Below are 27,394 nucleotides of genomic sequence, written 5' to 3' on the forward strand. Positions count from 1 at the left end.
TATGGAGTGACGTCATATATCAAGAGACAGGATCAACTTCTGCCCACTTTGCATTCCGGATAGATGGCGCCGCTTTTCCCCCAAAACATTTTAAGTTGAACGCGAAAGAAATGTCTCTGATGGGTGGAACGCTAGCGCGGTTTATCACAGCACTGTTTCCGACGAAGAAATCGAGTCTAGCTCAGATGCCGCTCGTGTAAACATCATTTAAGCATCGGCGAGCGTCAGCGCATCGGGCGGACTGCAGCATCCACCTGAATCTCCTCAGCCTCCGCCTCCCTGAGAGATTACTCCCGACCGGAGACCGGGGGCTATGGCTGCCGATGGAGGATGCGGGGAATCGGTGGAACATTACCGGGCCGAGGTGGAGAGGCTGACCCGAGAGCTCGCAGAGGCGAACCGGGAGAAGATCCGGGCTGCGGAATGCGGTCTGGTGGTGCTGGAGGAGAACCAGACGCTCAAGCAGCAGTACGCCGAGCTCGAGACCGAGCAGGAGGCTCTCAAACAGGAGCTGGAGCAGCTGCAGGAGGTAAGCATCTGCTTTATACACGTCTAGGTGTAGCTTACGGTATTTATGGAAATTAGAAAGGTGTATTTAATATTAGATATTTATCCACGCGTGCGTAATTTGACGTGGTCTTTCGTTAACACCACCAAGGTATTTTCATACCGTTATTTAAAAATATCTGACCCTGGACCACAAAAACAGCCATAGGGGTATTTTTGAGATCAGTTGAGATACATCATCTGAAAACTGAATAGATAAGCTTTTCATTCGTGTATTGACAATTTGGCTGAGATGCAACATCTGAGGGTGCAAAGAATCTAAATGTTGAGAAAATCAGTTGTCTAAATGAAATTATTAGCCAATCGAATTAATTAACCTGCGCTGCATAAAGCCGGTTTTGTGGTCCACATGTTGAATTAAATAGAGTTTTCATTCAGTTTCAAGTGGGGATTGATTCTGGTGTCAGATTTATGAAGCATCTTTGGAGTGTCAGGAAGTTTTCTGGGCCGTTGGCCCATATTGTCCATCCCTGCTGGGAATTTTTGTCTTCTCCCTGTGCGTCTCTGTCTTATAAGATGTTTACTCAATATGGCATATGTAAGCTACATTTTATTGTCTGTTTATTGGTTTGTTTAACACTTTAGCAGAACTAGCAGATGTTGGATTGTTAGTGAGATGCAAGTGACGCAAACAATTATTATATTGTTGTAATACACTTAAAAGCTTTTTTAGCCATCAGCCCATGATTTTTTATAGCCTGAGTTTCCTTGCATTCTCAATTATAAGTACGATGGGTCAAATGGAGCGTGCAGTAACCATCCAAAGTTTTGTTACTGTATTCGATCGACCACAGTGTAACATATCTGGGACAAATGGACCCTTTTAGAAGGGTAAAATGATGAAGAGATAGGGATGAAAGGAAAGAGACAGCGGAAAAATGAGACCGAAAGAGATGGAACGAGATACTTTCTGACTGCTGCGGTGATCCAGGAACTGTGGGCGCATTTATTTATCCATTAATGTTGATGGTCAGCGTTAATGAGGACATAGAGGGTTATGGTAGCATGTTGAATTGATATCTGAAGGTTCCTCATACATCTGAAAGTATGTCATAACTGATGGGTGTTTGTATTAAACCACACTACCGTGCAAAAGTTTGAGGCCAGTTTTAATGCTTTTAATGTCTCTTGCATTTATTGATTAAAACGATTGTAAAAACAGTAATATTTTGAAACTTGGTTACAATTTAAAATAACTGTTTTCTGTTTTAATTTGTTTTAAAATGTAATTTATACATGCGATGGCAAAGCTCTATCGTTTAACAGCCATACTTTTTTTCATACATATACATTCATACATATTTTTTTTGTGTGTCACATGATTCTTTATAAATAATTCTAACATGCATTACCAGGCTATCACATTTTATCTTATTTTATTTTATCATTTTTCATGAATGTTACGAAAAGCATTCATTTAAACTAGATAAAGATCTTTCCTGAGCTTTTTGATCAGTTTAATAATTCTGTATTGAATAAGAATATGAGCACTAAAATAGTGTGTCGGGTAAATGGTTTGTGTTGCTTATATAAGAACTCGTACGATAAAAATGGCACATTAAAGCAGAGAAGTCTGACTTTTTGACCCTTGTCTGGGTGTCGTCAGAAAAGGACACGTTCAAATAATAATTAATGTTACTTAACATTTTTCAAAGTCTTACTTCAAACAACGTGTCTTAATTATTTTACGACTGTCCTTGTGTTCCCTAATGGCCCCTAAATTCTTCTGAAGTAAAGCACACCGAAAGACCAACCGCTCTGACTAATAGGTCTTTGTTTAGTTTCACAACAAGTACGAATGCTTATCTCAGACTTTTGTAGCCATTCGCCGACAGCAGTGAGTCATTTGCAGTAAATGATTGTCATGAAATTGTGTCAGTAATTGGGTTTTTAGTGGCAGCTCCCACGAAGTAGATCAGTCTAGTCTGCCTTGTGGGCTTGTCTTTAATTAACTCTATCACGGAAATCACGATATGCCTCTTCGTTCGAAGCCAGCCCAAAAAATTGGGGTCAGTTTGACGCGATTTGCTTTTATTGTGTCAATTAGTCTGGAATTGCCCAGCATCTGTTAGTTATCAGCAAAGCAGTATTGTATTTAATCGAATCAGAATTAAAATTATAGATGCATTTTCTTGGCTTATTTAGAAGGAAACTTTAGGTATAAGCGGTGCAGACAGATGATTTATCTTCTAAGATTCATAGTACAATCAATAATGCTTATCTGCTTTGCTGCTTGCTTTTCGGAGAGTATCTCTATTTCTGTTTCCGTTCAAAGCATCTGTGCTGTTTGTAGCAGAGTCTGTCTGCGGCTGATAGTCTCGTGAAGGGCACAAGTCCTGGAGGTGATATTTCCTCTCGAGGATTGACTTGCTGTGTCTCTTTTCTCCTTATCAGTCTACATTTCTCCTTTATTCTGATGAATATTAATCAGAATGTGAAAGACCACACTGCACTATTTGCCTTCGGGCTCCCAGCTCAATTCCTTGGAGAGTTTTCCCAGAATTTACTTGCAAATCAGATGTTCTGGATGTGCGAGAGGAAAGATATCCCGTATGAAATATTTAAGGGACGAGACGCCTCACCTTTTTGTTGTAGTGTTGCGTGTTAAGCGATATTTTTGTGAACGTATTTTAACAGAACGCGCGTTTTTGTTTATGGTTGGTCAGTTGTTCCATTTATAAAGTTGGGATTGCTATTAGAATTCATCAGTCCATCGTTCATCTTGTTAAATGGAACATGAAGAAAGAGATAATTGTTAGAATTTGGCCATTGGAAAACGGGTCAATGCCATTAGTTTATTAAATGTTGCCAAAAAGGGAATATCACAATGGTATTAACCCAAAACCAAGCTTAAAAGCACAGTTAACCTTACCTCCGCCTACCAAACCAGAACGCAGAAGATGTTTTGAATGTTTGAACTGTTTTGTTCGTATAATGAAAGTCAATTGGGGCCAAACACACTTCAAAATACAATAAAAGAGATGAAAAGTATTTTTGAGCGACATGGGTGTGAGTAAATTATGACAGAATGGTCTCTTTTTGTTTGCTTGTTACAAAGAAACAAGTTAACTAAATGAGTAAAACGATTTACTGTAATGCATTTGTTTTTTAATCTATTTGTGGTAAACAGCAAATAGAGCTCAAAATGTTTTTCGGTCCCTCAGGAAACGGAGGAAATAGACTGTTGAGTGTTTTATGGTTACGAATGGAGGGTGTGTGTACTTGAACAGTAATGCCCTACAGTCCCGTTTCCACTGAAATGCTCTTGATGTGACTTGATCTACAGTGATAAGACAGGAAAACCTTTATGATTTTTTTTTGGAAGATGCTGGACATCTCCTATCAGAGCTGGTCTTTACAGTTAGTAAAGAAGGGTCAAAGAGATTACGTTCTGCATTTATACTTTTATCAAAGCATTCAAGTTCAAGCCCATGACCTCGGCGTTGCTGGCACCTTGCTTTACTCTTTGAGCCGCGTATCTTTGCCGTAAAAAAAGTAAGAGTGTAAGTGGTAGTGAGTAAGGTAGAGTGCAAGTATAGCAGGAACTTTGATGAACTCTCGTCCTTAGTAACTGTCGGGCCTCTTTTAAATACTCACAAAAGGGCGTAGAGCATTTCTAGGTCATCCATATGGAGTCATAAATCTGTCTGTCCTAGAATGAGAAAGAAAAGGGAAAGCGATGTCGTAAGTGGCATAGAGAAAGACGCAGTAGAAAGGAAGTCTCATAGGACTCCTGCCTGCCTCCCCCTCACAACATCAGCAGGGGTTCAAGGAGCTGATCGATAAAGATGGGGCGTTCAGGCCCTAGTTTTTCTGCCCTGCCCCCATAGTCTAACCTCTTGGCACAAAGGACCTCATCTCTCAAGATTCCCAAGGGTCGAGAGGTATTGATTTTAGTCTCTGTTGCTCTGATGCAAATGTTTATTGCATTGTGAGCCAGCAGCACGCTCCAAATTAATACCAATAAACAGCATTTTCACTTCTACTACAGAGAGAAGGCCTAATTAATTATATGCTTACTGGGCAGCATCACTATTTCATTGCTTGTTCTTAGGATTAAAGGAATATTTCACCCCAAAAAAAGAAAATATTGGCATATTTTACTCATCCCCAAGCCATCCTAGTTGTATATGACTTTCTTCTTTCAGACGAGCACAGTCTTTGAAGTTTTTTAAAAGGTTATTCTGGGTCTTCCAAGCTTGGTAATGCTCATGGATTATTTTGAAGCTCCGTAAATCAGATACATCCAAATAACCTATATGCCTTCGGGGGGTTGTCACATGTCTTCTGAAGGAGATGGATTTTTGTAAAAAAAAATATTTCAAGTTTTCAAATTATTATGTAAATAACTGACTGACCGTATGAGTCATAGGTCTGCCAAGAAGTCGGAACTCAGAAACCGGAAGTCAGTTATGTTATAATTTGAAAACTAATAATTCTTAATGTTTCCAGATTGAATATTTTTTTTAATAATTAAAAAGAATCAATTTAATCAATACAATTTTCATTAATTATTATTATTATTATTATTATCATTTTTACAATTATATGGCTCTATGATTACTTTGATCTATTTTTTATTTTTAGGGAAATTCTGTATTGTCAGTCCAGTTTTTCTGCTTTTGTGATTTAATAGAAATTAATGATCAAAATGGTAATCAAAGGAATGCATAAAGCTTTAGTCTAGTTTAATTGTTTTAAAACGTAATCAAATAATTCCTTTCACTTTTGGTATTAAAACGTGTTATGCTGCACAACAGAGTAATGTTAAAATTAAAACATGCAAGAAATTATTCCAAATTTATTGTTATTAATATTATTACTACTACAAGTACATTATACTGTACAATATTGATATATTTCTGCCGTAGATTGTTCAAGTTAAATTAAAGTTTTATTTTGAAAATGGTTGGGAAGATTGTTGAGTTTTCATTGTGTCTTCTGCCACACTGAAATCACCCTATGAATATAAAATTTGGTGGCACATAATGATGCTATTATGCATCTGGTTGAGCCTGGCAATGTTTTTTGCATGATGAAGAATGAATTATAGATTGGATCTTTTGACTTGGGCTAGGAAGAAAGCCACATAACAACCACCAAGCAACAATTCCCTAAGTCCCTGCTGGAATTAAGTCTAATTGACACTATTGATGCATCGACTTGGTTGGCAACACTCACATTTGGGCAATTGGGCCACTATTAAGAACTAACCAAATAAGAATTCGGAGCCTGCTTCCAACAAAAATAAATGAATGTGAAATCCACAACAATTCAAGGTACTGTCTTTTTAAAAAAAAAAAAAAAGGAAAGTAAAAACACGGTGCTGTCCTCTGCAGGTCAGGTAAAGTATTACAAATCAGTCAGTATGTGTGTCTGTACGATCTTGTGATCAATGGAATGGAAGGATAGAAAGCTTGGCTGTGTGAGAAGCAAGTTCATTTTGCTGCTTTGCTGTCTCCGGTGATTTTCAGAGTTCTGGTCGAATCTGAAAATATCAAAAAACAGTGGCTCTACAGAACTGGTTTGGCTTCAGGCCTGTGCCTTTTACATGTCTCAAAGCAGAAACTGCCTAGAACCCTGCACAGTTTTTTTTACTGTTTATTTCTGCTGCAATGAGACTTTGGGAAAGAGCTTGTCTGCTTTACCCAGGAGTGTGTCTATTGATTGTTGCTTTACTTTAGCTTTCTAGACTGCAACTTCACTGGCTGCAGTAAAAGAAACTGTGGGCTCTGACAATTAAATGAATAAAGTCTATACTCTGCTTTTACAGAGCGTTTATGACTGTTTCAGCCAATTGACTATAGACTCTATATCTTCCTTTTTTTTCCCTCTAAGTGTGACAAATCCATTTGTTGCCTTATGGACTGTATCACGGTCATCAGCATGTTTCCTGTACTTTTCCCTCTCTTAGTAGAGTTTTACACAAGTGTGTGTGTATGTATATATATATATATGTGTGTGTGTGTGTGTGTGTGTGTGTGTGTATATATATGTATATGTATATTATATACACACATGCACCCATGTATATACCATATTACTTCTTACACTTAAAGAGTATTAGAATATTAGAACTTCAAACAGCAAAGTAACCTGGGCATTAATCACTTTATAATAAATAATTGTTAGCTTATGATTCGTTTTTTAACATTTTTCTATTTCTATTTTTGTTTTATTGTTTTTTATAGTGTTAGTTAGCTGTGTTTTGGTAGTTATTTTTAACCTAATCAAAATAAAACCACTGCAGTTTGAAGGAGATCATTTGGAATTCATAATAAAAAAACATGATTTTTAAAAACTGAGATTTCTGTTTTTGCAAACGAACTCGTCGTGAACTTATTATATGTGGAAATCATTTTCCTAAAATACAACTGTTCATGCCAGCATTTTAACCCATCCATTTTCATAGCAGTTTATTTCTGCTCAAATTAAATAGGATTATTTACAAGACCATTATTTTTACTTTTTGTTTTCATTTTAGATTTTTGTTTTTATTATTTGAAGTAAACAAACATTCTAATACATGGTGCACCTCTGACACTTCCATTGTAGACATCTTTAGACATCAGACGTGATATATAATCTAATTATATATATATTTATGTATATATATATATATATATATATATATATATATAATCTGAAATATAATCTAATTTCCCCACCTCCACCTAATTTCCGTGCCAGCACTCAAAAGCAGACTCAACCATCCATTACACCCAGTTTAAATGATGCCCAGTGGCACAGTTTCCTGTCCTTCAGTGTTTGTGTGTTCAGGTGCTAGTGGCCCATGGCTCCTGACCTGTGTACTAATTAAATGGGCCCCTGCCCTGTCTCAGTTCCCTTCCCAGCATGTATGTAGGACGCTCGTTCTCTAAGGATGGCTAATAAGTGACATTGTTATAAGATGCTTGAGGCAGGGGACTGGAATACAATCTCTCTATACGGGGCAATTTACTGCCCTAAAATTCTCCAGACCCGTCCTAGTCTGTGCTTATGACCGACGGCACTCCAAAAAAAGAGACAAAGAAGAAGAGACAGCGGGAGCGATGGCGTATAAAACCCAATCCTATCGTTTACACTTTGATAAATGGACTCGTTTTCAGCGCCTCGAGAGGTGCGGTAAATTTATTGTTGGCTATTTAATGCTATATTAGTATGATGAGGTACACATTTATCATTCAAGCGAACCGCTCCGTTCAAGTTGTAGATAATTTTCACATCAACTGACATCAGCTGTTAATGCTTACTCAAAATAACGATTTAAGTGGCTCTGTTCAACTAAAAATGAGCTGGTAAGGTACGTGCATGCTGTGAATTTCAATTTCAAACAGAATCAAATCTCTTTCAACAAGGTATAATGAATAAGAAAAGCCTCTTTTCTTGCTCTGGGCTCCTAATTCCCAAGCATCTTCTGCCCCAAAGGTGATTTGGAGTAATACAGTCTTCTATTATTCCCGGGCCTGCATTCCCCTGTCAGCTGAACATGTGTTGCAGTGAATAAGAAGTGCTGCATTGCTGCAGATGTGTGTAGCTGAAGAAATGTTTAGCAGATCCTCCTCCGTTTGTCTTTGTGTAAACGCACTCGTCTTGTCTTTACAAACAAAGCAGGAAGTGTTGGTTTAGTGCGTCTGTATGATGCTCCATGCAAATAAATAATACCTACATAATAATAACCTATGCAATAACATACATTATTAGAGCGTGTAACGTTTTCGTCGGGAAGACCAATGTTTTTAGATGCTTCATTAGGAGTGGTTAAATACAAATACAATCAAATAATGTTTCGTTTTAATAAAATAACATACAATTTTGTACATGTATAAAATAACATTTTATATACTCATTTTAAGCAAACAGTTTCAGTTCAGAAGCTTAGTGGGGGCTTTTTGTAAGAAATTAATTCTCCTATTCAGCAAGGATACATTAAATGAATTAAAAGTGATAGTAAATACATGCATGATGTTAAACAATGATTTATTTTTCTATTTGTAATTATTTCCATATTTCATATGACACTGAAGACTGGAGTAATGATGCAAAAAATTCAGCTTTGGAGTCACAGGGATGCATTACATGTATAAAACAGAAATGTAATTATATTTCACAGTATTGCTGATTTTATTGTATTTTTGGCAAATATATTCAACCTTGGTAAGCATCTTTTATTGATAACTAATCATGCTAGCTCACTGAAAGTACCAACGTATTTTGGATGTTGGTCTCCATCATAAGCTGTTGGTGTGTTTTAACCAGCGCACTTTCTCGGTCACCCAGTTAAAACTGGTGAACAGCTTTAGTCTTGTTTGCTTCCACCTTCAAGACCGGCACCAAATCAGCACTAACCAGCGTGGACATTTATGCAGGTCTAAGCTGGTGTCTGGAATGAAGATTGTATTGTTTGGTTTCTCTCATTGCTGAGGAAAGCATTCTAGCCAAGCTCCACCCTGGATTTATAAGCCTCCCGAGACTCCGAGAACAGCCCTTGTTCTCCTGTTTTTCTCCGCACATTGCTGAAAACTGAAAATGGACCCTGGAGGTACCTGATAAAAAATAGAAAAACAGGAAATGACCTTGCATATGGGATGAAAACCCCACCAAATCTCAACAAGCTACAGGTGCAGCGTCACACAGGTTGTGAACTGTATGCAGCTACTGTTTTGTGCTCGCTACTCATAATGTTGGCCTGGTACTGAAGCCAGTTAAAGTAAATGATTTGTTCTGTTGTCATAATAATAATGCTAGATTTGTCAACCATTGCATATCGGTGCAATTGGAACCGATTATTTAGTTTTATGAGGCTTTACTGCAACGTTTTTAGTAGTGGAGCTTACTGTTTTCTGTGACTCGTCTGCAGATATGCTTTGCCGTGAGACTCCATAATGCTGGCTTGCTAATGTGTCTGGTTCCATCTATATTTTCTGCACACCGACAGGAAGCCTGTGAAACTCTCACACGCTCTCTGTCTGACTCATGATGATGAATCTGTGAACTGGCAGCATGACAACCCTTGTGTCTTTTCCTCTGGGACTTTGCCTTGAGGTAAATCAGACAAATGTGTTAAAATCAAAAGACGCAAATGAAGGTGAGACTGCCGCAATTGTTTTCTCAATTCCTCTGGCTCTGTATATAGCATAAATGTGTGTGTTGAGGTCATGAAAATGAATATTTATCTCATTTTTTGAGAATGATCTGATTTAAACAATTTTTACCCAGTAGAAAAAAATGCAATGCATATTAGCTCTGCATGATGTAATGATTTTTTACATATATGCTTTTAGTAGCTCTATTTCAGCCACATCTTATTTTGATGTTTTAATGGTTTATGGTTTTATTAATAATAATTGTAATATTTTATTTTTATAAAATAGTAATTATTTTTTGTTTAGTTTAAATATATTAAAATATATAAAATACATTTATAAATAAAATTATTAATTACATTTATTTTAAACATTCTTGTCATTAGTCCACACTTTTCTATACCCTGTATAGTATCATGTGTTTTGTCAAATTTACAAGTTCTTCACTGAATAAGTACACACGCTCCACAATAAAGTGATTTTGGATGCAATGTCTGATGAGCCATCTGTTAAAATTAGTTAAGCGAGATTAAGGCTGTTAGCATTGGGTTGACGCTATTCTGCTATTCCATTCTGGTTAGAATGTTGTTTATGTTTCTAGTGCACTACATAGGCTGCAGACTATGAGACAGCTTACTAGGTTTTGGACACCTTATCTCGTTAGAGGAAAATCTTGACGGATATTTAGGGATTTTGTGTAGGATGGTAGAGATAATGAATAGCTAAGGATGAATTTATAGTTTCATCACTGACATTTCAGACAGTTTGACATTTTTTTGCACCACACATTTGCCTGGAGGTAATTTAGTTAGATGGTGGTATTCTAAAGAATACCGTGTTATCCATTTTTGAGTTTATAGTGCATGATATAGTGCATATCCCTGTTTTTGTGCATAGACACAACTCTCTCTCTCTCTCTCTCTCTCTCTCTCTCTCTCTCTCTCTCTCTCTCTCTCTGTCTCTCTCTCTCTCTCTCTCTCTCTCTCTCTCTCTCTGTCTCTCTCTCTCTCTCTCTCTCTCTCTCTCTCTCTCTCTCTCTCTCTCTCTCTCTCTCTCTCTCTCTCTCTCTCTCTCTCTCTCTCTCTCTCTCTCTCTCTGTCTCTCTTTCTCTCTCGCTCTCTCTCGAATTGGCAATATTTAAGAAAAGAGTAACCGGATATATTTGCAAACCTTTCTTTGAGTAACGTGACCACAATTTGAACATTAGCAATCGATTTAATTGAATATAACATAAAACAAATGATTACTTTTCATTAAGATTTTTAGTTTTTATTTGTGTGTCTATTTGTTCGCAGTTGCCGCTGTACCCGAGATATGCTAAGAAAATTCATACATCTTTGTTGGAAGTGCGGTCTCGAAAAATCTTAGTTTGAAGGGCTATCTGGGCCTTCCCCTTACCCCTCCAGCTAAAAGAGAACCCACAGAACGGAGGGGTAGGGGCCTATGACTACTAAATGCATCAGTCAAAATGATGAGCTTTCTTTTGCTTATAACGTTGCATAAATATTGTTTTGGCCATATGTGCTGATGTCAGGGTTCAAATCAGCGTGTGATTTATGTTAGGGTTCGTTTTTGCTTACATAATCTTCGGTGGAGTCGTGAGGAGCTTTGTTAGGAGCGTGCAGAAATTTGTTCTGCCAATTATTCTCTCTCTTTCCAAGGTTTCTTGTGTGCAAGAAATATTGTCAACATACTTTTACTATCGTCAGCATACTTGGATCAATAAGTTTTACAGTTACATATAAAGTCATTTTGCGATATCTTGCGAACAGGACAGATGTCGTAGCGTATCGCTGATGCAAGATGCTTATTAAGCGCCTTTACCCTTGAATGAATGAGACAGATGATGCAAGGCTTGACTGCGGCCCAGTTATGGGAATAACGAGGATTTTCTGGGTTGTGCTGGCAGCGGTACAGAACAGACTCCTGCCCTGTCGCAGACACGCAGACGCTGTCTGGAACAAATCACTGACAGCACTGACTGAGGTCTGCTCAGAGAGCTCTCTTTCTCTTTTTTTCTTTCTGTTTCCTACACACACGTATGTTCATGTGAAAGAGGCTAATTCAAATAAATGTTTGCACGGTATGGTGTTTAATGTTATCGCAGCTGTCGCTGTTGACACTTGTGCTTTCAGATACTTCCTGTTGTCGCAGCCACTGTAAAACATACTATCTGTTCCCAGACACAATTACAGAGATGCTTGCAATATGCAGGATAATGTTAAATATAATAAATAAATAAAATATGAACATAATTATAAAATATATTGTTTTATGTTGATGAACACCTTATTCAAATGTGTATATATATATTTAAAATATATTATGTATGTGTTTGTATTTATATATATATATATATATATATATATATATATATATATATATAAAATATTATGTATGTGTATTTATATATACATAATAAATAATCATAAAAAATATACATATATTATGTAAACAAACTTTTATTTTCCATTAATTGTTTGACAGCACTAATATATATATATATATATGTATACGTATGTATGTGTTTAACTAATTTATTATATATATATATATTACAATATATCAAAATATATTTAAAAAATACATTAAAATATAATAAATTAAAAAGCATTTTTTTTCTGTCTTTTTTCTTCTTTTTTATTTCTTTTTTGTTTGTTTGTTTTAGAAGAAATACAGCTCTGGCATTTTTTCTGAGCATCACCCAAGAAAGACTCTGAATCTTCCAAAGCTTTGAATACGCCATCAATTTGGAGAGTAGTTTAGAGTGGTTATTGAGTGGGCATCTTACATAGAGTGACTGACTGCTCTAAATAACATGAACCAGATGGAGAAAGTCAGCATTATGGACACACTTCCTCCACAAACCATCTGTCTCCTACATTATACAGCAAAGATGCAGTCTCTGTGGCCACAGCAACGTCCGATACGTGAGTCCACATCTCTCTCTTGTTCTTTCTCAGAGCGCAGCTGGGAGGCAGAGGGCCTTCAGCAGGGATTCTGGGCCATTGACAGGCCCTCATTTTAAATCACAATGAGAGCTTATTCACACTTCTGTCACTGAATTAATCAAAGCGGCGTATCCATTCGCTTTTGTGCCTCCTCCCCAGAGTTCAGCAATCAAAAGGAAAGAAAAAAAAATGTGATTGTTAAAGGGATAGTACACCCAAAAAGGATCGACTGGTCTTCAGAAGCTGTGTAGTAGCTTTGAAATATACTGAACTGTTGGCCATTATTCATTGATAATCTTGTGGCAGTGGCCTGTTAACCACTGAAACCGGATTATTAAGTAGAACTTGAGAATTGGATCAAATGTTCTGCAAAGAGCATCATAAATCAAGTTACTGACATTAATAAAATATTAATGTAGTAGCAGTATGTTCATGGGCAAGTATGATGAATGTACTGTGGGTCACAAAAGACAATGCACTCTCATCCACTATAGGCACTAAAAAGCAATCTCTTGTTGTTTACACATTTAAATACATGGGTAACTGCTTATAAAACTAAACATATGATATAAATTATGATAAATAACATTACGATTTTTTTGCATACAGATATATTCATCACAAATAAAAACGAAATTCTCATTTGTTATTTAATAATTTTTTTATATTTCTTTTTGCATTCGAAGTATTGTATTTCTCGAAATAGCTTTCTTTCTTAAGTTTCAGTAGTTATGACTGGAATTGATTAAGTGCTTGGGAAACCATTCCAGTATTTGACATTTTCTGTTTCCACATCAGCAACTTTTTAACCACCTTCACTCTTCAGTAAGATTTGCTGTAAGGTGCCATCTACCGGTACTCCAATTGATTTTTTCCCCCACATCCATATACAAATCTCTTCCAGTTTTTAGTGCGTCTTTAATTGATTTTCTCTTCAGATGGGAGGTCTCTGCTGGTACACATTGCTTAGGTCTGCACCAGCAAATTATGATGCGTCGTTATTGCTTTAAATCATTATTGCTTTAAATGCACCATGTATGTGCACATGTGCAATAGTGTACGTGTAGTACTGATTAGCCTTGTGATAACTTTGCAGACCAGGTCAGACTGTTAACCCTGGCTCATTCCTCCATCCTGTTTACCGTCTACTGTCATCTTCCAATCAAGACAGGATGCTTAAGTCATGAAACGCCGGATCTGCGCAGTGTGAAAACCTGTGTCAGGGGAATCAGAACAGTGTTTCTATTGATCCAAGTGAGCAGCTGAAATATTATCTCAGTTACCTTGAAGTGCAGTGCTTCGCCTGGGCAGGTGATGAGAGGTGGGGCGGTTTTGCTGAAATATGTGCGCAATTTAAATTCGAAAATACGCTAGACTTCTACATCAACAAACACATCACATATGGCATCTAACACACACCTTGTTCTTGAATTTTCACGCTGAACGCTCAGCCAAATCTGAGCAAGATCAAATCTGTTGTATTTTAATGCCACGTCGCTTCCTGTCACATCAGATCACATTGGTTTCATTTGTTTACTGCCATTTAGCATGTGAGTCACTTAATTGTTCTTGACACTTGCTAATGGCACATATCCATCATGTTAATTGCTTGATCTTTTGTGTTAAATTGGTATGTTGTTATGCAATGTTATAAAAATTAAAAAAAAAAAAAAAAATATATATATATATATATATATATATATATAATATATACTTAAATATATACTTAAAGAGATACTCCACAATCCACAACAAAATTAATATTTTGTCATTAATCACTTTCCCTCATTTCGTTTCAAACGCGTATAAACTTTTGTTCGTCTTCGGAACACATTTTAATATATTTTGGATAAAAGGTCCATAAAAGTATGAAAAACATTGTCAAAGTAGTCCATCTGTGGTGTAATTTGTATTGTATGAAGCAACAACAACACTTTTAGATTTTTTTTTTCTTTGCACACATTCTCATCGCTTCATGAAATACATATACAGAACCACTGATGGCAGATGGACTATTCTTTCATGACAGTTGAAAAGAAATCTGTGGATGTCTTCGTTTCTTAAACTGAGCGCCCCTTTTTCTCTCTCTTTGTCATTCATTGACAGGCATTTGGCCAGGCGTACACCAACCAGCGTAAAGTCGCCGAGGATGGCGAGACGAACGAAGAGACGCTGCTGCAAGAATCTGCCTCCAAAGAGGCCTATTACACGGGACGTCTGGTGGACCTTCAAAGCCAGCTCAACGTGAGCAGCTCAGTGGCCTCCAACGCCCAAGCAGAGGCCGAACGCCTCAACGCTCTTGTGCAGGAACTCAGAGAGGTGAGTTGTGTATTTTCTTTTACTTTTGAAATTGCAGTCACAAAACATATCCAAGTATACGCATCTGAAAGTTACCGCTTCCTTTCTCAAAAGTATTCATTTTACAAGACTATGAAACTTCATCTTGGGTCTAAAGGTTATTTTGAGGGCAGTCAGACTGTGTGTAGTGTGTCAGCAGTCATTGGAGGCAGAGGGTGGTGTCAGGGTCAGAGACTGTCGCCATAGTGCATTGTAGGAGGCAAATCCATGGCTAAGCTGGGGCATAAGAGAAATGCCCTGAGGTCGGCACAAAGACACACTGTACACACACACGGGCACCGCGGCCCTTTGAGACAGGGAATTTCACTAAGAATTTCACACCGGGGTCACATACAGTACATACAGTACAAATTGCTTAATTACTACAATACAAACAGGTATTCTGACAGTCTAGATTACATTAAGATAAGCATTTTTACTCAAGTAATCAAATAATAAGCACTCAAATGGCACTCTTGTGCAAATGTTTTTAAAATGCTTTTTTTAAAACACTACAAAAAACATACATTAGCCACATTTTTTATATATATATATATATTTATTAAATAATCAAGACAAATCATATAGCAAGGAATTTATATCAATCTGTTGCTGTAATTTTAAAAACATATCCGGGGTTATTATAGATAAGCAACACTAAAGCTGAAACAGTGGGTCTTATTTACTAAATGATTTTACGACGAACAATTGGGTCATTTCCAGGCAAAAGTTGGAATTGGAATCTGCTGGAGAATTGTAACAGGATTTTGTATGTTATTTTCCTGACCATCAACCGAAGCTCAGTAGTAGATGGTTAGGATTTGAATGTTTTTTTTTATTCAGGGCTTTAGATTTAGGCTTCTAAACCGGGGAGTTTTTATCAAGCAACGATTGTTTTCATCTGCCACATTTATTAACATACGATCATTCGTACGAAGAGATTGGAGGCATACGAATGTTTCATGAATCACAAATGAACTGTGCACACGGATTTTCAAATTTTCTAATTTTGATAGGCCCAATATGAGTAAGCAATTCATAGACTGACTTCCCAAAATCTCTTTCAGGGTCGCTCTGTCTATTTTATGTCTGGTTCTGGTTTATCTGGTTCGACCAATAGTGTGGGTTTGGGGGCGGGTCTGTTTAATGAACAATGAAAGAGGGAAGAAACAAAGAATTTCAGTCTTCTAAAAGCGGATTTTGGCATGGCACATACTAGGTTTGTTCCTCTAGTGTAGGCTACTGCACTGCTCCTGACCCCTGAGTGTGTGAAGCCCATGATTACCACTGCTACAATAGAGCTGTACTGGGAGATAATTGGTCAGTAATCTCCTGGAGTTCATGCCCAGCTCATTTGAACTGGCACCACAGCGCTTGGAATATGCAATGAGACGTCACATCCTCTGGGAGAGCTGTGGTATTGTGTACAGTAATCAATATCTCAGCTCAGGGGAAGGTCATCAGCCATGGTATGCAGATTATCTCGCCCCATAACATTGTTTTATCCTCTTGTTCCAGTTATGGAGGATTTGTCGGTGACAGCCTTAGTTCAATTTGGATGGATTTTGCTGCAGCTTCAGAGAATGTCTATGTCTACTGTTTTAATATTAATTTATTATTATTGTTTATAGACAGACACACACACACACACACACACACACACATATATATATATATATATATATATATATATATATATATATATTTAACTGGTTTTACTGCTAGTCCACTGTATGTAGAATTATGGGGTATAATATGTCACAGTTTACTTAATTTAGCTATAGTGTTCTGCACCTAAAAAGTTAAATAATTTAATAAAAAATCTGGTAATTTTTGGTTTATATTTTTTGATATTTTTTAAATATTTTTTTACGTGCACCAAAGCTACACTTATTTAATCAAAATGCTGTAAAAACAATGATATTGTGAAATATCCTTACAATTGAAAATAATTCTATTTTATTATGTTTTAAGTGAATTTTCAGCATCATTACTGCAGTCTTCAGTGTCACATGGTCCTTCAGAAATCGAAATTTAAAGTTAAGTATTAATTTCTTTCAGGAAAAAAAAACCTTACTAATCCCTGACTTTTTATATGTTAAAATAAAGCCCAATCAGCATCTACTGTAGGCTTCTCCCAGGGTTGGCTCTGTTCCCATGTCTGTTCCACACCTTTGACTCTTCATCAGCAGTTCTTCCCAGTTTGTGCAATGGTGGGGGGGTTTTCTCTCTCAGCTATTGTGATTTTCCAGCAATCTGCTCTTGAAGAATGGTTAAAGTATTCCAAAGTTCTACTACACTGAATGCTGGCACAAACGGTTATATAAGGCATTGTGATTGAAGATCAGGGCTGGTACCTTGGTACAAAGTGGTATCTTTTGGCCTCTTATTGTGACTCACTGTTATAAAGATTAATGCTACGTTATCAGACACATTAAGGTGTATGTAACATTTTGTCATCTTGCTTGTAACATTCTGTTTCAGCCGTTAAAGAAGCTTTTGTTTCACCTTTCCCATATAGATTGAACTGTGAGGAAGAAAGTGCTGACTTGTGGGTTTCCTCCAACGAAAAGCAATTTGTTACCCAGCATTCCTGTCAGCTCAAGTGTTGACATGCTGAGTATCATCTTAGACTCTGACTCACAGAGATACAAAGCTATTATATGTAAGGCTAATGGATTTTTATAGATTCCTTACAACGCTTCATCATGACAATAAGGATTCTTTCAATAAATATATATCGTTATTGTTTATTTGATTTGATTTGATTTCTCATACTACCATTAAAATTTACCTTTATAGAGTTACTGCTCTTTATTTTATTTAATGATTTATTTGCATTGTTTTACTTAATTATTATAATTTTTTTTATTTTTCATTGCACCATTATACATACAAAAAGGAATTTCCTAATTGATATAGGGGTTACTGCTGCTAATTTAATTGAATTTAACATAGGGATTTAATTTTATTTTAATCGTTGCTAAAAATTGTCTGAATGGTCTAAAAAAAATTCTTTGCCTCTTTAAAGACTCTTCAACCTCTTTAACAAGCAGATTTTGTCAATCCTTCTTTTTTATGAAATGGGTAATGAATAGCCATGTGAAAGCCAAGTGATGAATTTTTTCTGTTGTCCTTCCCCTTCTCACTTTCAGAATAATGAGATGTTAGAGCTGCAGAGGAACAGGATGAGAGAGGAAATCCGAGAGTATAAGTTCAGAGAGACCAGACTGCTGCAGGACTACACTGAACTGGAGGAGGAGAACATCACCCTACAGAAACTAGTGTCAACACTCAAACAGAATCAGGTATACACACACACACACACACACGCAATTTACTATTAACCAATAGATTTGAGGGCTTAAGGTTGAGGTTCGGTTTCAAAAACATTTTCATAAACCAGTGATTTTAGTAGTAGGAGTTAGGATTTTACGGGATGAAAATTATACAATATGTTAAAATGCATATTTGAAATGAGTATGTATAAATACACATATAAGAATAAATTGCATAATATACACAAAATATTATTCTTAGTCATATTTTCATATTACAGAGTCAAGTGTTCACAAATATGCCTGTTCACATTCTCTTTCAATTTAAAATTTCCAGGTGGAATATGAGGGTCTAAAGCATGAAATCAAAGTCCTTGAGGAAGAGACAGTGCTGCTCAACAGCCAGCTGGAAGACGCTTTGCGTTTGAAAGACATTTCTGAAGGCCAGTTAGAAGAGGCGCTGGATGCTCTGAAGAGTGAGAGAGAGCAGAAGAACAATCTGAGAAAGGAGCTGGCCCATCAGCTCAGCCTGACGGACAGCGTGTACGGAGCCAGCACTCACCTGGCCATCTCTGCCGTAGAGGGTTTGAAGTTCGCAGAGGAGGCGGCGACCAATGGCACATCCGCGGCTGGGTCCAGTCCAAACAACGAGGACCGTAACCGCTGTAATGAGTGCAATGGGCATGGCCCAAAGGTTAATGGAGAATATCACAGACCGGGAGGCAGGAAGGGAGAGGTGCTTCACCCAGTGTCTGATCTCTTCAGCGAACTCAACCTGTCTGAGATACAGAAGCTCAAACAACAGCTCCTACAGGTCAGTCACATGACATGAGGCGTGGAATATGCTGAGATCAGGACAAAACCAGAGTATGAAATGGGACTGGAGAGCAATATTTATTTAGTTTGATTAATTTTGCTTAACTTAATCTTGTGTGCATCATGCTCATTTAGGAGACATGTTTTAATCATAAAAATATATGTTTTTTAAAAATAACAAAGAAGAAACTTATAAGAGCTTTTTTTAATTATTCTATATTTTTATCTGTCAGAACTATTTATTTGTTAATTCGTTTATTTTAGTGGTATTTTAGTATCAGTGATAAACTACTAAATTTAGAATTAGATTTTAATTAAAAAAAAGTATTTTCACTTTAATTTTAAAAAAAGTTGTTGTTTGTTTTTGTACATTTTTAATGTTTACTGTATATATTATATATTAAATTATTTATTTATTTGTTTTCTATTATTTAGTTTGAGTTATTTAATTATTTCGAGTTAAACTAAATATAAATAAACACTTTTTAAATATTTATTTTATTTTATGTCTGTTTAATTTTCAAGATAACTTTCCCTTAATTTTTGGCCCATGTGTTTTTGCTCAGATATAAATCACTGAGAGATGCTTTGGGGGAAAACAGCTGTTATCCAGTGCATTAATGATCAACAGTAGACATTTAATGCATCTACTTATACTTTATAAGCAAACATATATGCCTTAAACAGGCATTTAAAATTATGTATCCAGATAGTCTCAGTGGACATCAAAGGATGCCTTTATGGACACATTTTCATGCCCTTGACACTTTAGCACAGGCATGCAGTATTTGCAATGACTGGTAAAATACTGTAGATATTAAGAGCTTAAGTGTAAATTTGAGTGAAGGAAAGTTGATTGCTGTAAGTGCAATCGTCTATTTTGTGCTTTGGGAGGCTTCTGTCAGGTTGATTACCATTATGAGGGAGTGCTTTGTGCCTGCCTCTGTAAAAGCAGGACACAGTAATGTATTTGTATGTGCGTGTGCCACAGGCATATTCAGCAAGAGAGACAGCATGGGACAAGAATAGAAAATCTGCCAGTGCGGACACAGAAACATAGAGAGCATCAGCTGCTTAAAGGAGCATCACACAGCAAATCAGATGAAAAAATGACATGATAATTGCAGTGAATGTAGCTTGGTGTCAGTGTAAATGCATTGGTAAAAAAAACAAGGTGTGTGTTTGTGTGTGTGTGTGCATATGTATATGTGTATTGTGTATATATATAAATACACATGCATACAGCAAATATTTTGATAATATTGACATGCATTTATTCATGTAATTTATATAATATGTATATATATATTAGTGCTGTCCGACGATTGATCACAATTAATCGCATTCAAAATATGTTTTTGTTTACATAATAAACGTATGTGTTCTGTGTTTATTTATTATGCATATGTAAATGCACAAACATACATTGTATATTTTATATGATATATAATATGCACAGTACACACTCATATATGTAAACAACATTTTGGATGCGGTTAATCACGATTCATTGTTTGACAGCACTAATAAATAGATTTAATATGAAAATGTAGCATATTTTTCTTAAATATATACATGCATGTGCATATATTAATATATACATAATATATATTTGTCTACTGAGTAAATTTATTATGTAAACAAAAACGTCACAATTAATCATTTGACAGCACTAAAAAAAAAAATATATATATATATATATATATATATATATATATATATATATATATATATATATATATATATATATATACCATTTTTTAAAGCAATGTAACCACACACAAATTCATCCAAGTAGTCTAAACAGATCAATTTCATGAAAAGTATTATATAACACGTTTGCATTGAGGGTGTCTCCTCTGGGGACTGTGGCTGTAGTAATGTTTTCTCTTGCTGTGTGGGATTGCCATCAAATGCATAGCCAAGAGCCTGTTATTTCAGCATCCTATTGCTCAAAATAGTAGCTGTAGTGTTTTGTGCAGTTTACTCATTTTTATCACTGCTTGGTTATAATTACTTGTTTCCTCACCCTTCAAGCTACTGTAATGGCCTGGCATTTATCCAAAAAAAAAAGTGTTTCCCCATCTACCTCTGGTGACTTTTTAAATGTATTTCCTTGTGTTGTTCTTGGCTCATTTCCAGTAAGGAATCGATGGGGTTTCGCTATCTCAGCCTCAAGCGTTAGATGGCTGACGCTTCTGATACAATGAGTGATCAAAAAGCAATTAAGCAACACTTGAGCTCACTGACAGGAATCGCATGTCTGCGGTTATGCTAAATTTGTGACAAGCAAGCTAACACACCTAGCTATTTTATAAGCGCATAGAGTGAAATATTCCATGTTTTATAATAAACATATTATAGATAAGGCTTTTACTATAGAAACCGGATGCAGTAGAATTATACATGTATCATGTAATTTAGTTTTAATTTAATATTAGTGTTGTCAAATTATTAATCGCGACTAATCGCATCCAAAATATTTTTTTCATAATGTGTGTGGATTGTGTATATTTATTATGTATATGTAAGGCTAGAACAGTGGTAAGGACATTGTTGAAATGGTCCATCCCATGTGACATCAGCTGTTAAACCTTAATGACATGGAAGAGAAAAAAATAGCATTATTTAATTATTATTTTTGTTTTCTTTATACACAGAAAGTATTCTTGTAGCTTCATAAAATTACAGTGGAAACACAGGCTATTTTCACACAGACTATTTTAACAATGTCCTTACTACCTTTCTGGGCCTTGAACATGTTAGTCGTGTTGCTTTCTATGGAGGGTCAGAAAGCTCTTGCATTTCATGAAAAATATCTTCATTCATGTTCTTAAAGATAAACAAAGGTCTTATGGGTTTTGAATGACATAATGGCGAGTAACTAATGACAGATTTTGGATTTTGGCTGAACTGTCCCTTTAATAGTTGTTTGCAGGATTCTTTGATGAATATAAGGTTGAAAAGAACATTGTTTGTAACGTTTCAAATGCCTAAAGCCTAAACCCTAAAGCCTAACACATAGTGTGGTGGTTTTTGTTTTGGACCTTCTTGGATTTTGATAACAAACTGTGCATCATCTTGTCCACTAGGTTGAACGAGAGAAGGCGATTCTACTTTCCAACCTGCAGGAGTCTCAAACTCAACTGCAGCACACGCAGGGCGCTTTAACTGAGCAGCACAAACGCGTTCACCGCCTTACGGAGCGCTTCAATGCTATGAAGCGCCTCTACAGTGACAAGGAGTTTGACACCGAGGAGTCTGAGAAGAACGAAGTGCCCATTAACGGTTGCTGCGATTATGAGGCAGACATCAATGGAATGGAGCTTCTGGAGTGCAAATACAGAGTTGCCGTGACTGAGGTCATTGACTTGAAGGCGGAGCTCAAGGTATTGAAGGAAAAATACAACCAGTCTGTGGAGAACCAATCAGAAGAGAGCAACCACGGCGAAGGGAAGATCCAGGCTCTCGAAGAGCAGGTGAAACGGTTGGAGAAAGCCTGCCGTGAGGGCCGCGAGCGGGTTAGCAGCCTGGAGGTGGAGCTCCGGTGTGCTTCAGTTATGGCTAGCGAAAGTAACGGCATGCTGAACACAGCTCAGGACGAGCTGGTTACGTTTAGTGAGGAACTTGCTCAGCTTTACCACCACGTCTGCTTGTGCAACAACGAAACGCCGAACCGAGTCATGCTGGACTACTACCGTCAGAGCCGGGTTACGCGTAGCGGCAGTCTCAAAGGCCCTGAGGACCCCAGAGCACTGCTTTCTCCACGTTTAGCTCGCCGTATCGCTGCTGCTAACTCAGACGTGTCCAAAAGTCCTCAAGACTCTCCATCAAAGGAACCCCTTGGAGAAGGAACTAAAGGGGAAGGAGGAAGTCCCAACAAAACCCCCTTTGGTTCACCAATCAATGGTTCATCTCTCTCAACATCCACAGTTCCGGAAACAGGTGATCTCCGCAGGGAACCCATGAACATCTATAACCTCAACGCCATTATCCGTGACCAGATCAAGCACCTGCAGAAGGCTGTGGACCGCTCGCTGCAGCTCTCCAGGCAGAGGGCTGCGGCACGGGAGTTGGCACCCATCCTAGATAAGGACAAAGAAGTCTGCATGGAGGAGATCCTGAAACTCAAATCTCTCTTGAGCACCAAGAGAGAGCAGATCGCCACATTACGTCTAGTCCTGAAAGCCAATAAACAGGTAAGAAGGCCAGGCAAATATCAATATCTTCAGTCGTGTTTGGTTTTGAAAGGAAGCATATAAAACTTTATGTTTTTTATTTGTGTTTCTAGACTGCCGAGGTGGCCCTTGCCAACCTGAAGAGCAAATATGAAAATGAGAAATGCATGGTGACGGAGACAATGATGAAGCTTAGAAATGAACTAAAGGCCCTCAAAGAAGACGCAGCCACCTTCTCCTCACTGAGGGCAATGTTTGCCACAAGGTGCGTTTATCTGCATTCATTATTATTGAGGACATCCAAACTGGTTTATTTTTCAAAGAACAGCTAAATAGCCATTTAGTTATTATCACAGGTAGGGATGGAAATAAGTTAATATAATGAGTTGGGATTTGTATTTACAATTCTGGTTTCTTAATAGTTGCAGTGAAGATCCTTTTAGTTTTCTCTTAACATTTGTTTAACAATGAAAAAAAGGACTTGATGATTTAAACCCACAGAGAACATACACAAATGATGCTTATTTTTGTTATATTATTATTTCTAAATATAAAAAAAATGTATATAGATTTTTATAGATTTTAAAAAAAATCAATACAATAATTGGCCCTAGCTATATATAAAACAACTAATATAAAATTGGCGACATATTAATTTCTTTAATATTTGTAAAATGCTATTAAAATGCATAATGTGTCTTTTGACAGTGACTAAAACTGACATTTTATTTATTTTATTCATAAATTTAAATACTCAATGTATTTTTTAAATTGAATATTCTGTTTCACACAGAAAAACATTGTGGTATGAACTATATTGTAATTATTCTAGGTAGTACTTATTTGATTTTGTACAATGTGTTTTGAAGTTTTTTTTCTCTCCTCCTTTTTGTCCAGATGTGATGAGTACGTAACTCAGCTGGATGAGATGCAGAGGCAGCTGGCTGCCGCAGAAGATGAAAAGAAGACTCTGAACTCCCTCTTGCGAATGGCCATTCAGCAGAAACTGGCCCTCACCCAGCGCCTCGAGGACCTAGAGTTCGACCACGAGCAGTCGCACTGTGGCCGTGGGGGGAAAGTGCCAAAAATTAAGAGCAGCCCTCAAAAAGTAAGTCATCGAACTGCACTCACTGCTCCCCCTAGTCCCACCGCTTCGGTTTCAAAACCCCCTTCCTGTCTATTCCAAAACAATATGGTTGCATCAGCCAGTAGCTCTCCTTCACTGGATGTCCCTGCTCCGTCCTCCTCCTCCTGGACCTCCTCAGCCCAGCCGTTTTTCCTCGGCCAGTCGCAGTGGAAACTGGGCACTCAGACTTTGGTTTTAGACCCAGAGACGCTGAGTATTGAGTTTTGTCATGTTGTTCATAGCGGAGACTCTGATGCTCACGTTCCCAGATCTGCTCCTACCTCCCCCTACCATTCTCCTGTGCTGGGCTCTCGGCAACCGTCGCCGCGTTCTGTGAGATCTCGCATGCGCTCCAATGTGACTCAGTTCACGCCTTCAAGAACCACTTTAGTCCAGCCTGGGACTCCCAGAATCCCTAATGGTGACCCTCAGTAGGTGACACGGTTTAAGGACAGACTGGTTTCCATCTGATGTGACTGCTTGGAGCATATGATTCAACTCAGGGATAGGTTTATAGACTTTTTTGTGATACTACTTGAAATTTCACCTAATTATGTCTAGAAATACACTGTCGGTCAAAATATAGGAATAAGTTTTTGATGTTTTTGAAAGAATTCTGTTCACCAAGGCTGTTTTTATTTGTTCTCTTATTAAATACTATTACAATTGTTTTTTAAAAAGTTGAGCTGAATGTTCAGCATCATTACCCCAGTCTTCAGTATCACATTTCCTTCAGAAATAATTTTAATATGCTGATTTGCTGCTCAAGAATGTTGAAAACAGTTGTGCTGCTTAATATTTTAAAGCAAACACTACCACATGATGCACTATTACCCAAAGGTTTGGGGTAAATACGATAAAAAAAATTATACTTTTATTCAATTTAGAATGTTACAAATAAATTTGTTGTTTCAAACTTATTTACTTATCCTAGAAAAAATGCATCACTGAATTCACAAAAAAATATTAAGCAGCAATTTTTAACACTGATAATATTAAGACATTTTTCCTAGGCACCAAATCAGCACATTAGAATGCTTTCAGATTTTTTTCAAAAACATAACAAATATATATAATTAGAAACTTTTGACCGATAATACTCTTGCGTTATATGCCTTTTTGAGATAAAGTTGTCTGGGTATAAAAATACGATTTAATAATAATAAATATTGCACTACGCTTGATGTCCTTTTTTGCGGCCTGGGTAAGAAAACAGTTTTTTGGTAAGCAACTTTTTTTGAATCTGCATCAGTATTTGGATTATGCTGGAAGAATTATTCTATAAAGCAAAACAGGTATTGACTGGTGCATGTCTCTTTTAGAATATAATTCCTGCATGTGCGCTTCCATTTTATGGCTTGAAGAAACGGGTGCTACATACTGCATGCAAAGCAGTTCGTTTTTTGTGATGGAGTTTTCGCTTATTTTTGCATTGGCACATCTGACATAACTACAGCTCCATCCGCTGGCGACAATGCGCACTGAAGAATGGAACATTTACTTTATCTTTTATAATCATCGAGCCTTGTGAGTCTTTCAAAATGCTGAATACTGAAATCATAAGTAGCTGCTCGTGTGTAATCACATTAAACCTTTTTTTAAAGATGATGCAAACTGCTTTGCTAGCGACAGAACAGAATGCTCGGTTGATCCCGATGCGCCCTGTATGATAAACGCGCCAACGAGAGCAGTTCTATTCGTGGACACAGCATATGGCAATGCAGGATCTGCCATATGCAAATGCAGGGACGTGTTCTTGCACATGCTGCCTGCTGCCCAGATACTGCATTTCAATGAGTTACAAAGTACAGAGCCACATCAAATATGTCATTCATTATACTATGAGTTATTCTATGGAACCGGTGCCTTTCCAGTTTGTCAGGGACATTTTTAGTGAATTTCTGAATGTGTTTAGTACATTTCTTAATCAGCATAATGTGTTTTAGGTTTTTATCAATTGTGCTGTTCCAGTTGTAATGCATTTTAACAAGGTTAAAATGTTAATATATACAGTTTTTGATATACAGTATGCCACATTTTAATATGATATGCTTTTAGATGTGGAACTGGAATATATTATTATTCAGTAATATATTATTCTATATTATATTGTCATTATTATTTTGGCAAATTGGTAACAATTTAAGATTGCCCCCTACTGACAAACATAACACGTTATTTTTTTTATTTAATTTTATTCTTGTACATGTAGCCTTTATTCTTTATTCTATTCAAATTTTAATTGCCATATGTTTTTTTTTTCTTGAAAAATAAGTATTTGGTCTGTAAGCAAAGAGAATGTAAAAAAAAAAAATCTTAAAATTAAGTTAAAATTAAAATTAAGTTAATTAACCTTATAATAATCACAGGTTCAGTTATTAATTTTTCATATGCACAAAACGTATGACAACAAACCCCCCCAAAATGTACACGTTTTGTTTGTTTGTTTGTCTTTAATAGCCCTTTCCAGCCTATTAATATACAACACAGTGACATTCAAAACAATCTTTAACTTAAGTGAAGTTAACCTTTAAATTGCATTAAGGAATAGAATTCCTCTTGTGGTATCAGAAGAAAGGGTGCCAGATCTTTTTGATATCATCCAATGTTGCCTTTTAAAACATTCTAGTTTAGTTCCTCAAGCAAAAGTTTGCCAGCAGGAGGATTAACATCTTTTTTAAGCATATATAAAATATATAATGTCTATATATAATCTGTACAGTATTTAATACAAGAAAGGCACTTGTTTTGTAGAATGGCATTCATCTGAGGAGCTGTGGGCCAAAAAGCATTTGACAAGGTCAGCAGTTGAAGGCCGTACAGAGATGCAGTTCATACAGATCTGATGATAGACAGCGGTTACTTTACGTGCATAGACGAGCCTCTAGTACTGAGAGGGGTGTTTTTTCTAATCAGAGATTTCAGGACGAGTTCAGCTTTGCAATAACGCTGTTTCCTGTGCCTTGTTCAAAGACGTGTGTCGTGTGTACGACGTGAAAACATTTGTAAATCATGGAGTTCTACTGCAGTGTAATGGAAACCAGTCTGATCCGCT

The 27,394-nt window shown here is 36.8% G+C and overlaps 1 protein-coding gene across 3 annotated transcripts in view; it reads left to right on the top strand.

Moving 5' to 3' along the window:
* Positions 1-17: 17 nt before the first annotated feature.
* The window catches only part of bicd1a (bicaudal D homolog 1a), a 31,687-nt gene continuing 4,310 nt past the window's right edge, over positions 18-27,394 (top strand). For all 3 annotated transcript variants that reach the window (XM_043265061.1, XM_043265063.1, XM_043265062.1), the window contains exons 1-7: positions 18-529; positions 14,711-14,923; positions 18,097-18,249; positions 18,557-19,033; positions 22,128-23,234; positions 23,327-23,478; positions 24,111-24,321. In XM_043265061.1, coding sequence (XP_043120996.1) covers positions 314-529; positions 14,711-14,923; positions 18,097-18,249; positions 18,557-19,033; positions 22,128-23,234; positions 23,327-23,478; positions 24,111-24,321 — 2,529 coding nt within the window. In that variant the 5' untranslated portion in view covers positions 18-313. The remainder of the gene's footprint in view (positions 530-14,710; positions 14,924-18,096; positions 18,250-18,556; positions 19,034-22,127; positions 23,235-23,326; positions 23,479-24,110; positions 24,322-27,394) is intronic.

Source organism: Puntigrus tetrazona, chromosome 18 (genome assembly GCF_018831695.1).
Source record: "Puntigrus tetrazona isolate hp1 chromosome 18, ASM1883169v1, whole genome shotgun sequence".
In the NCBI taxonomy this organism is placed as follows: domain Eukaryota; kingdom Metazoa; phylum Chordata; class Actinopteri; order Cypriniformes; family Cyprinidae; genus Puntigrus; species Puntigrus tetrazona.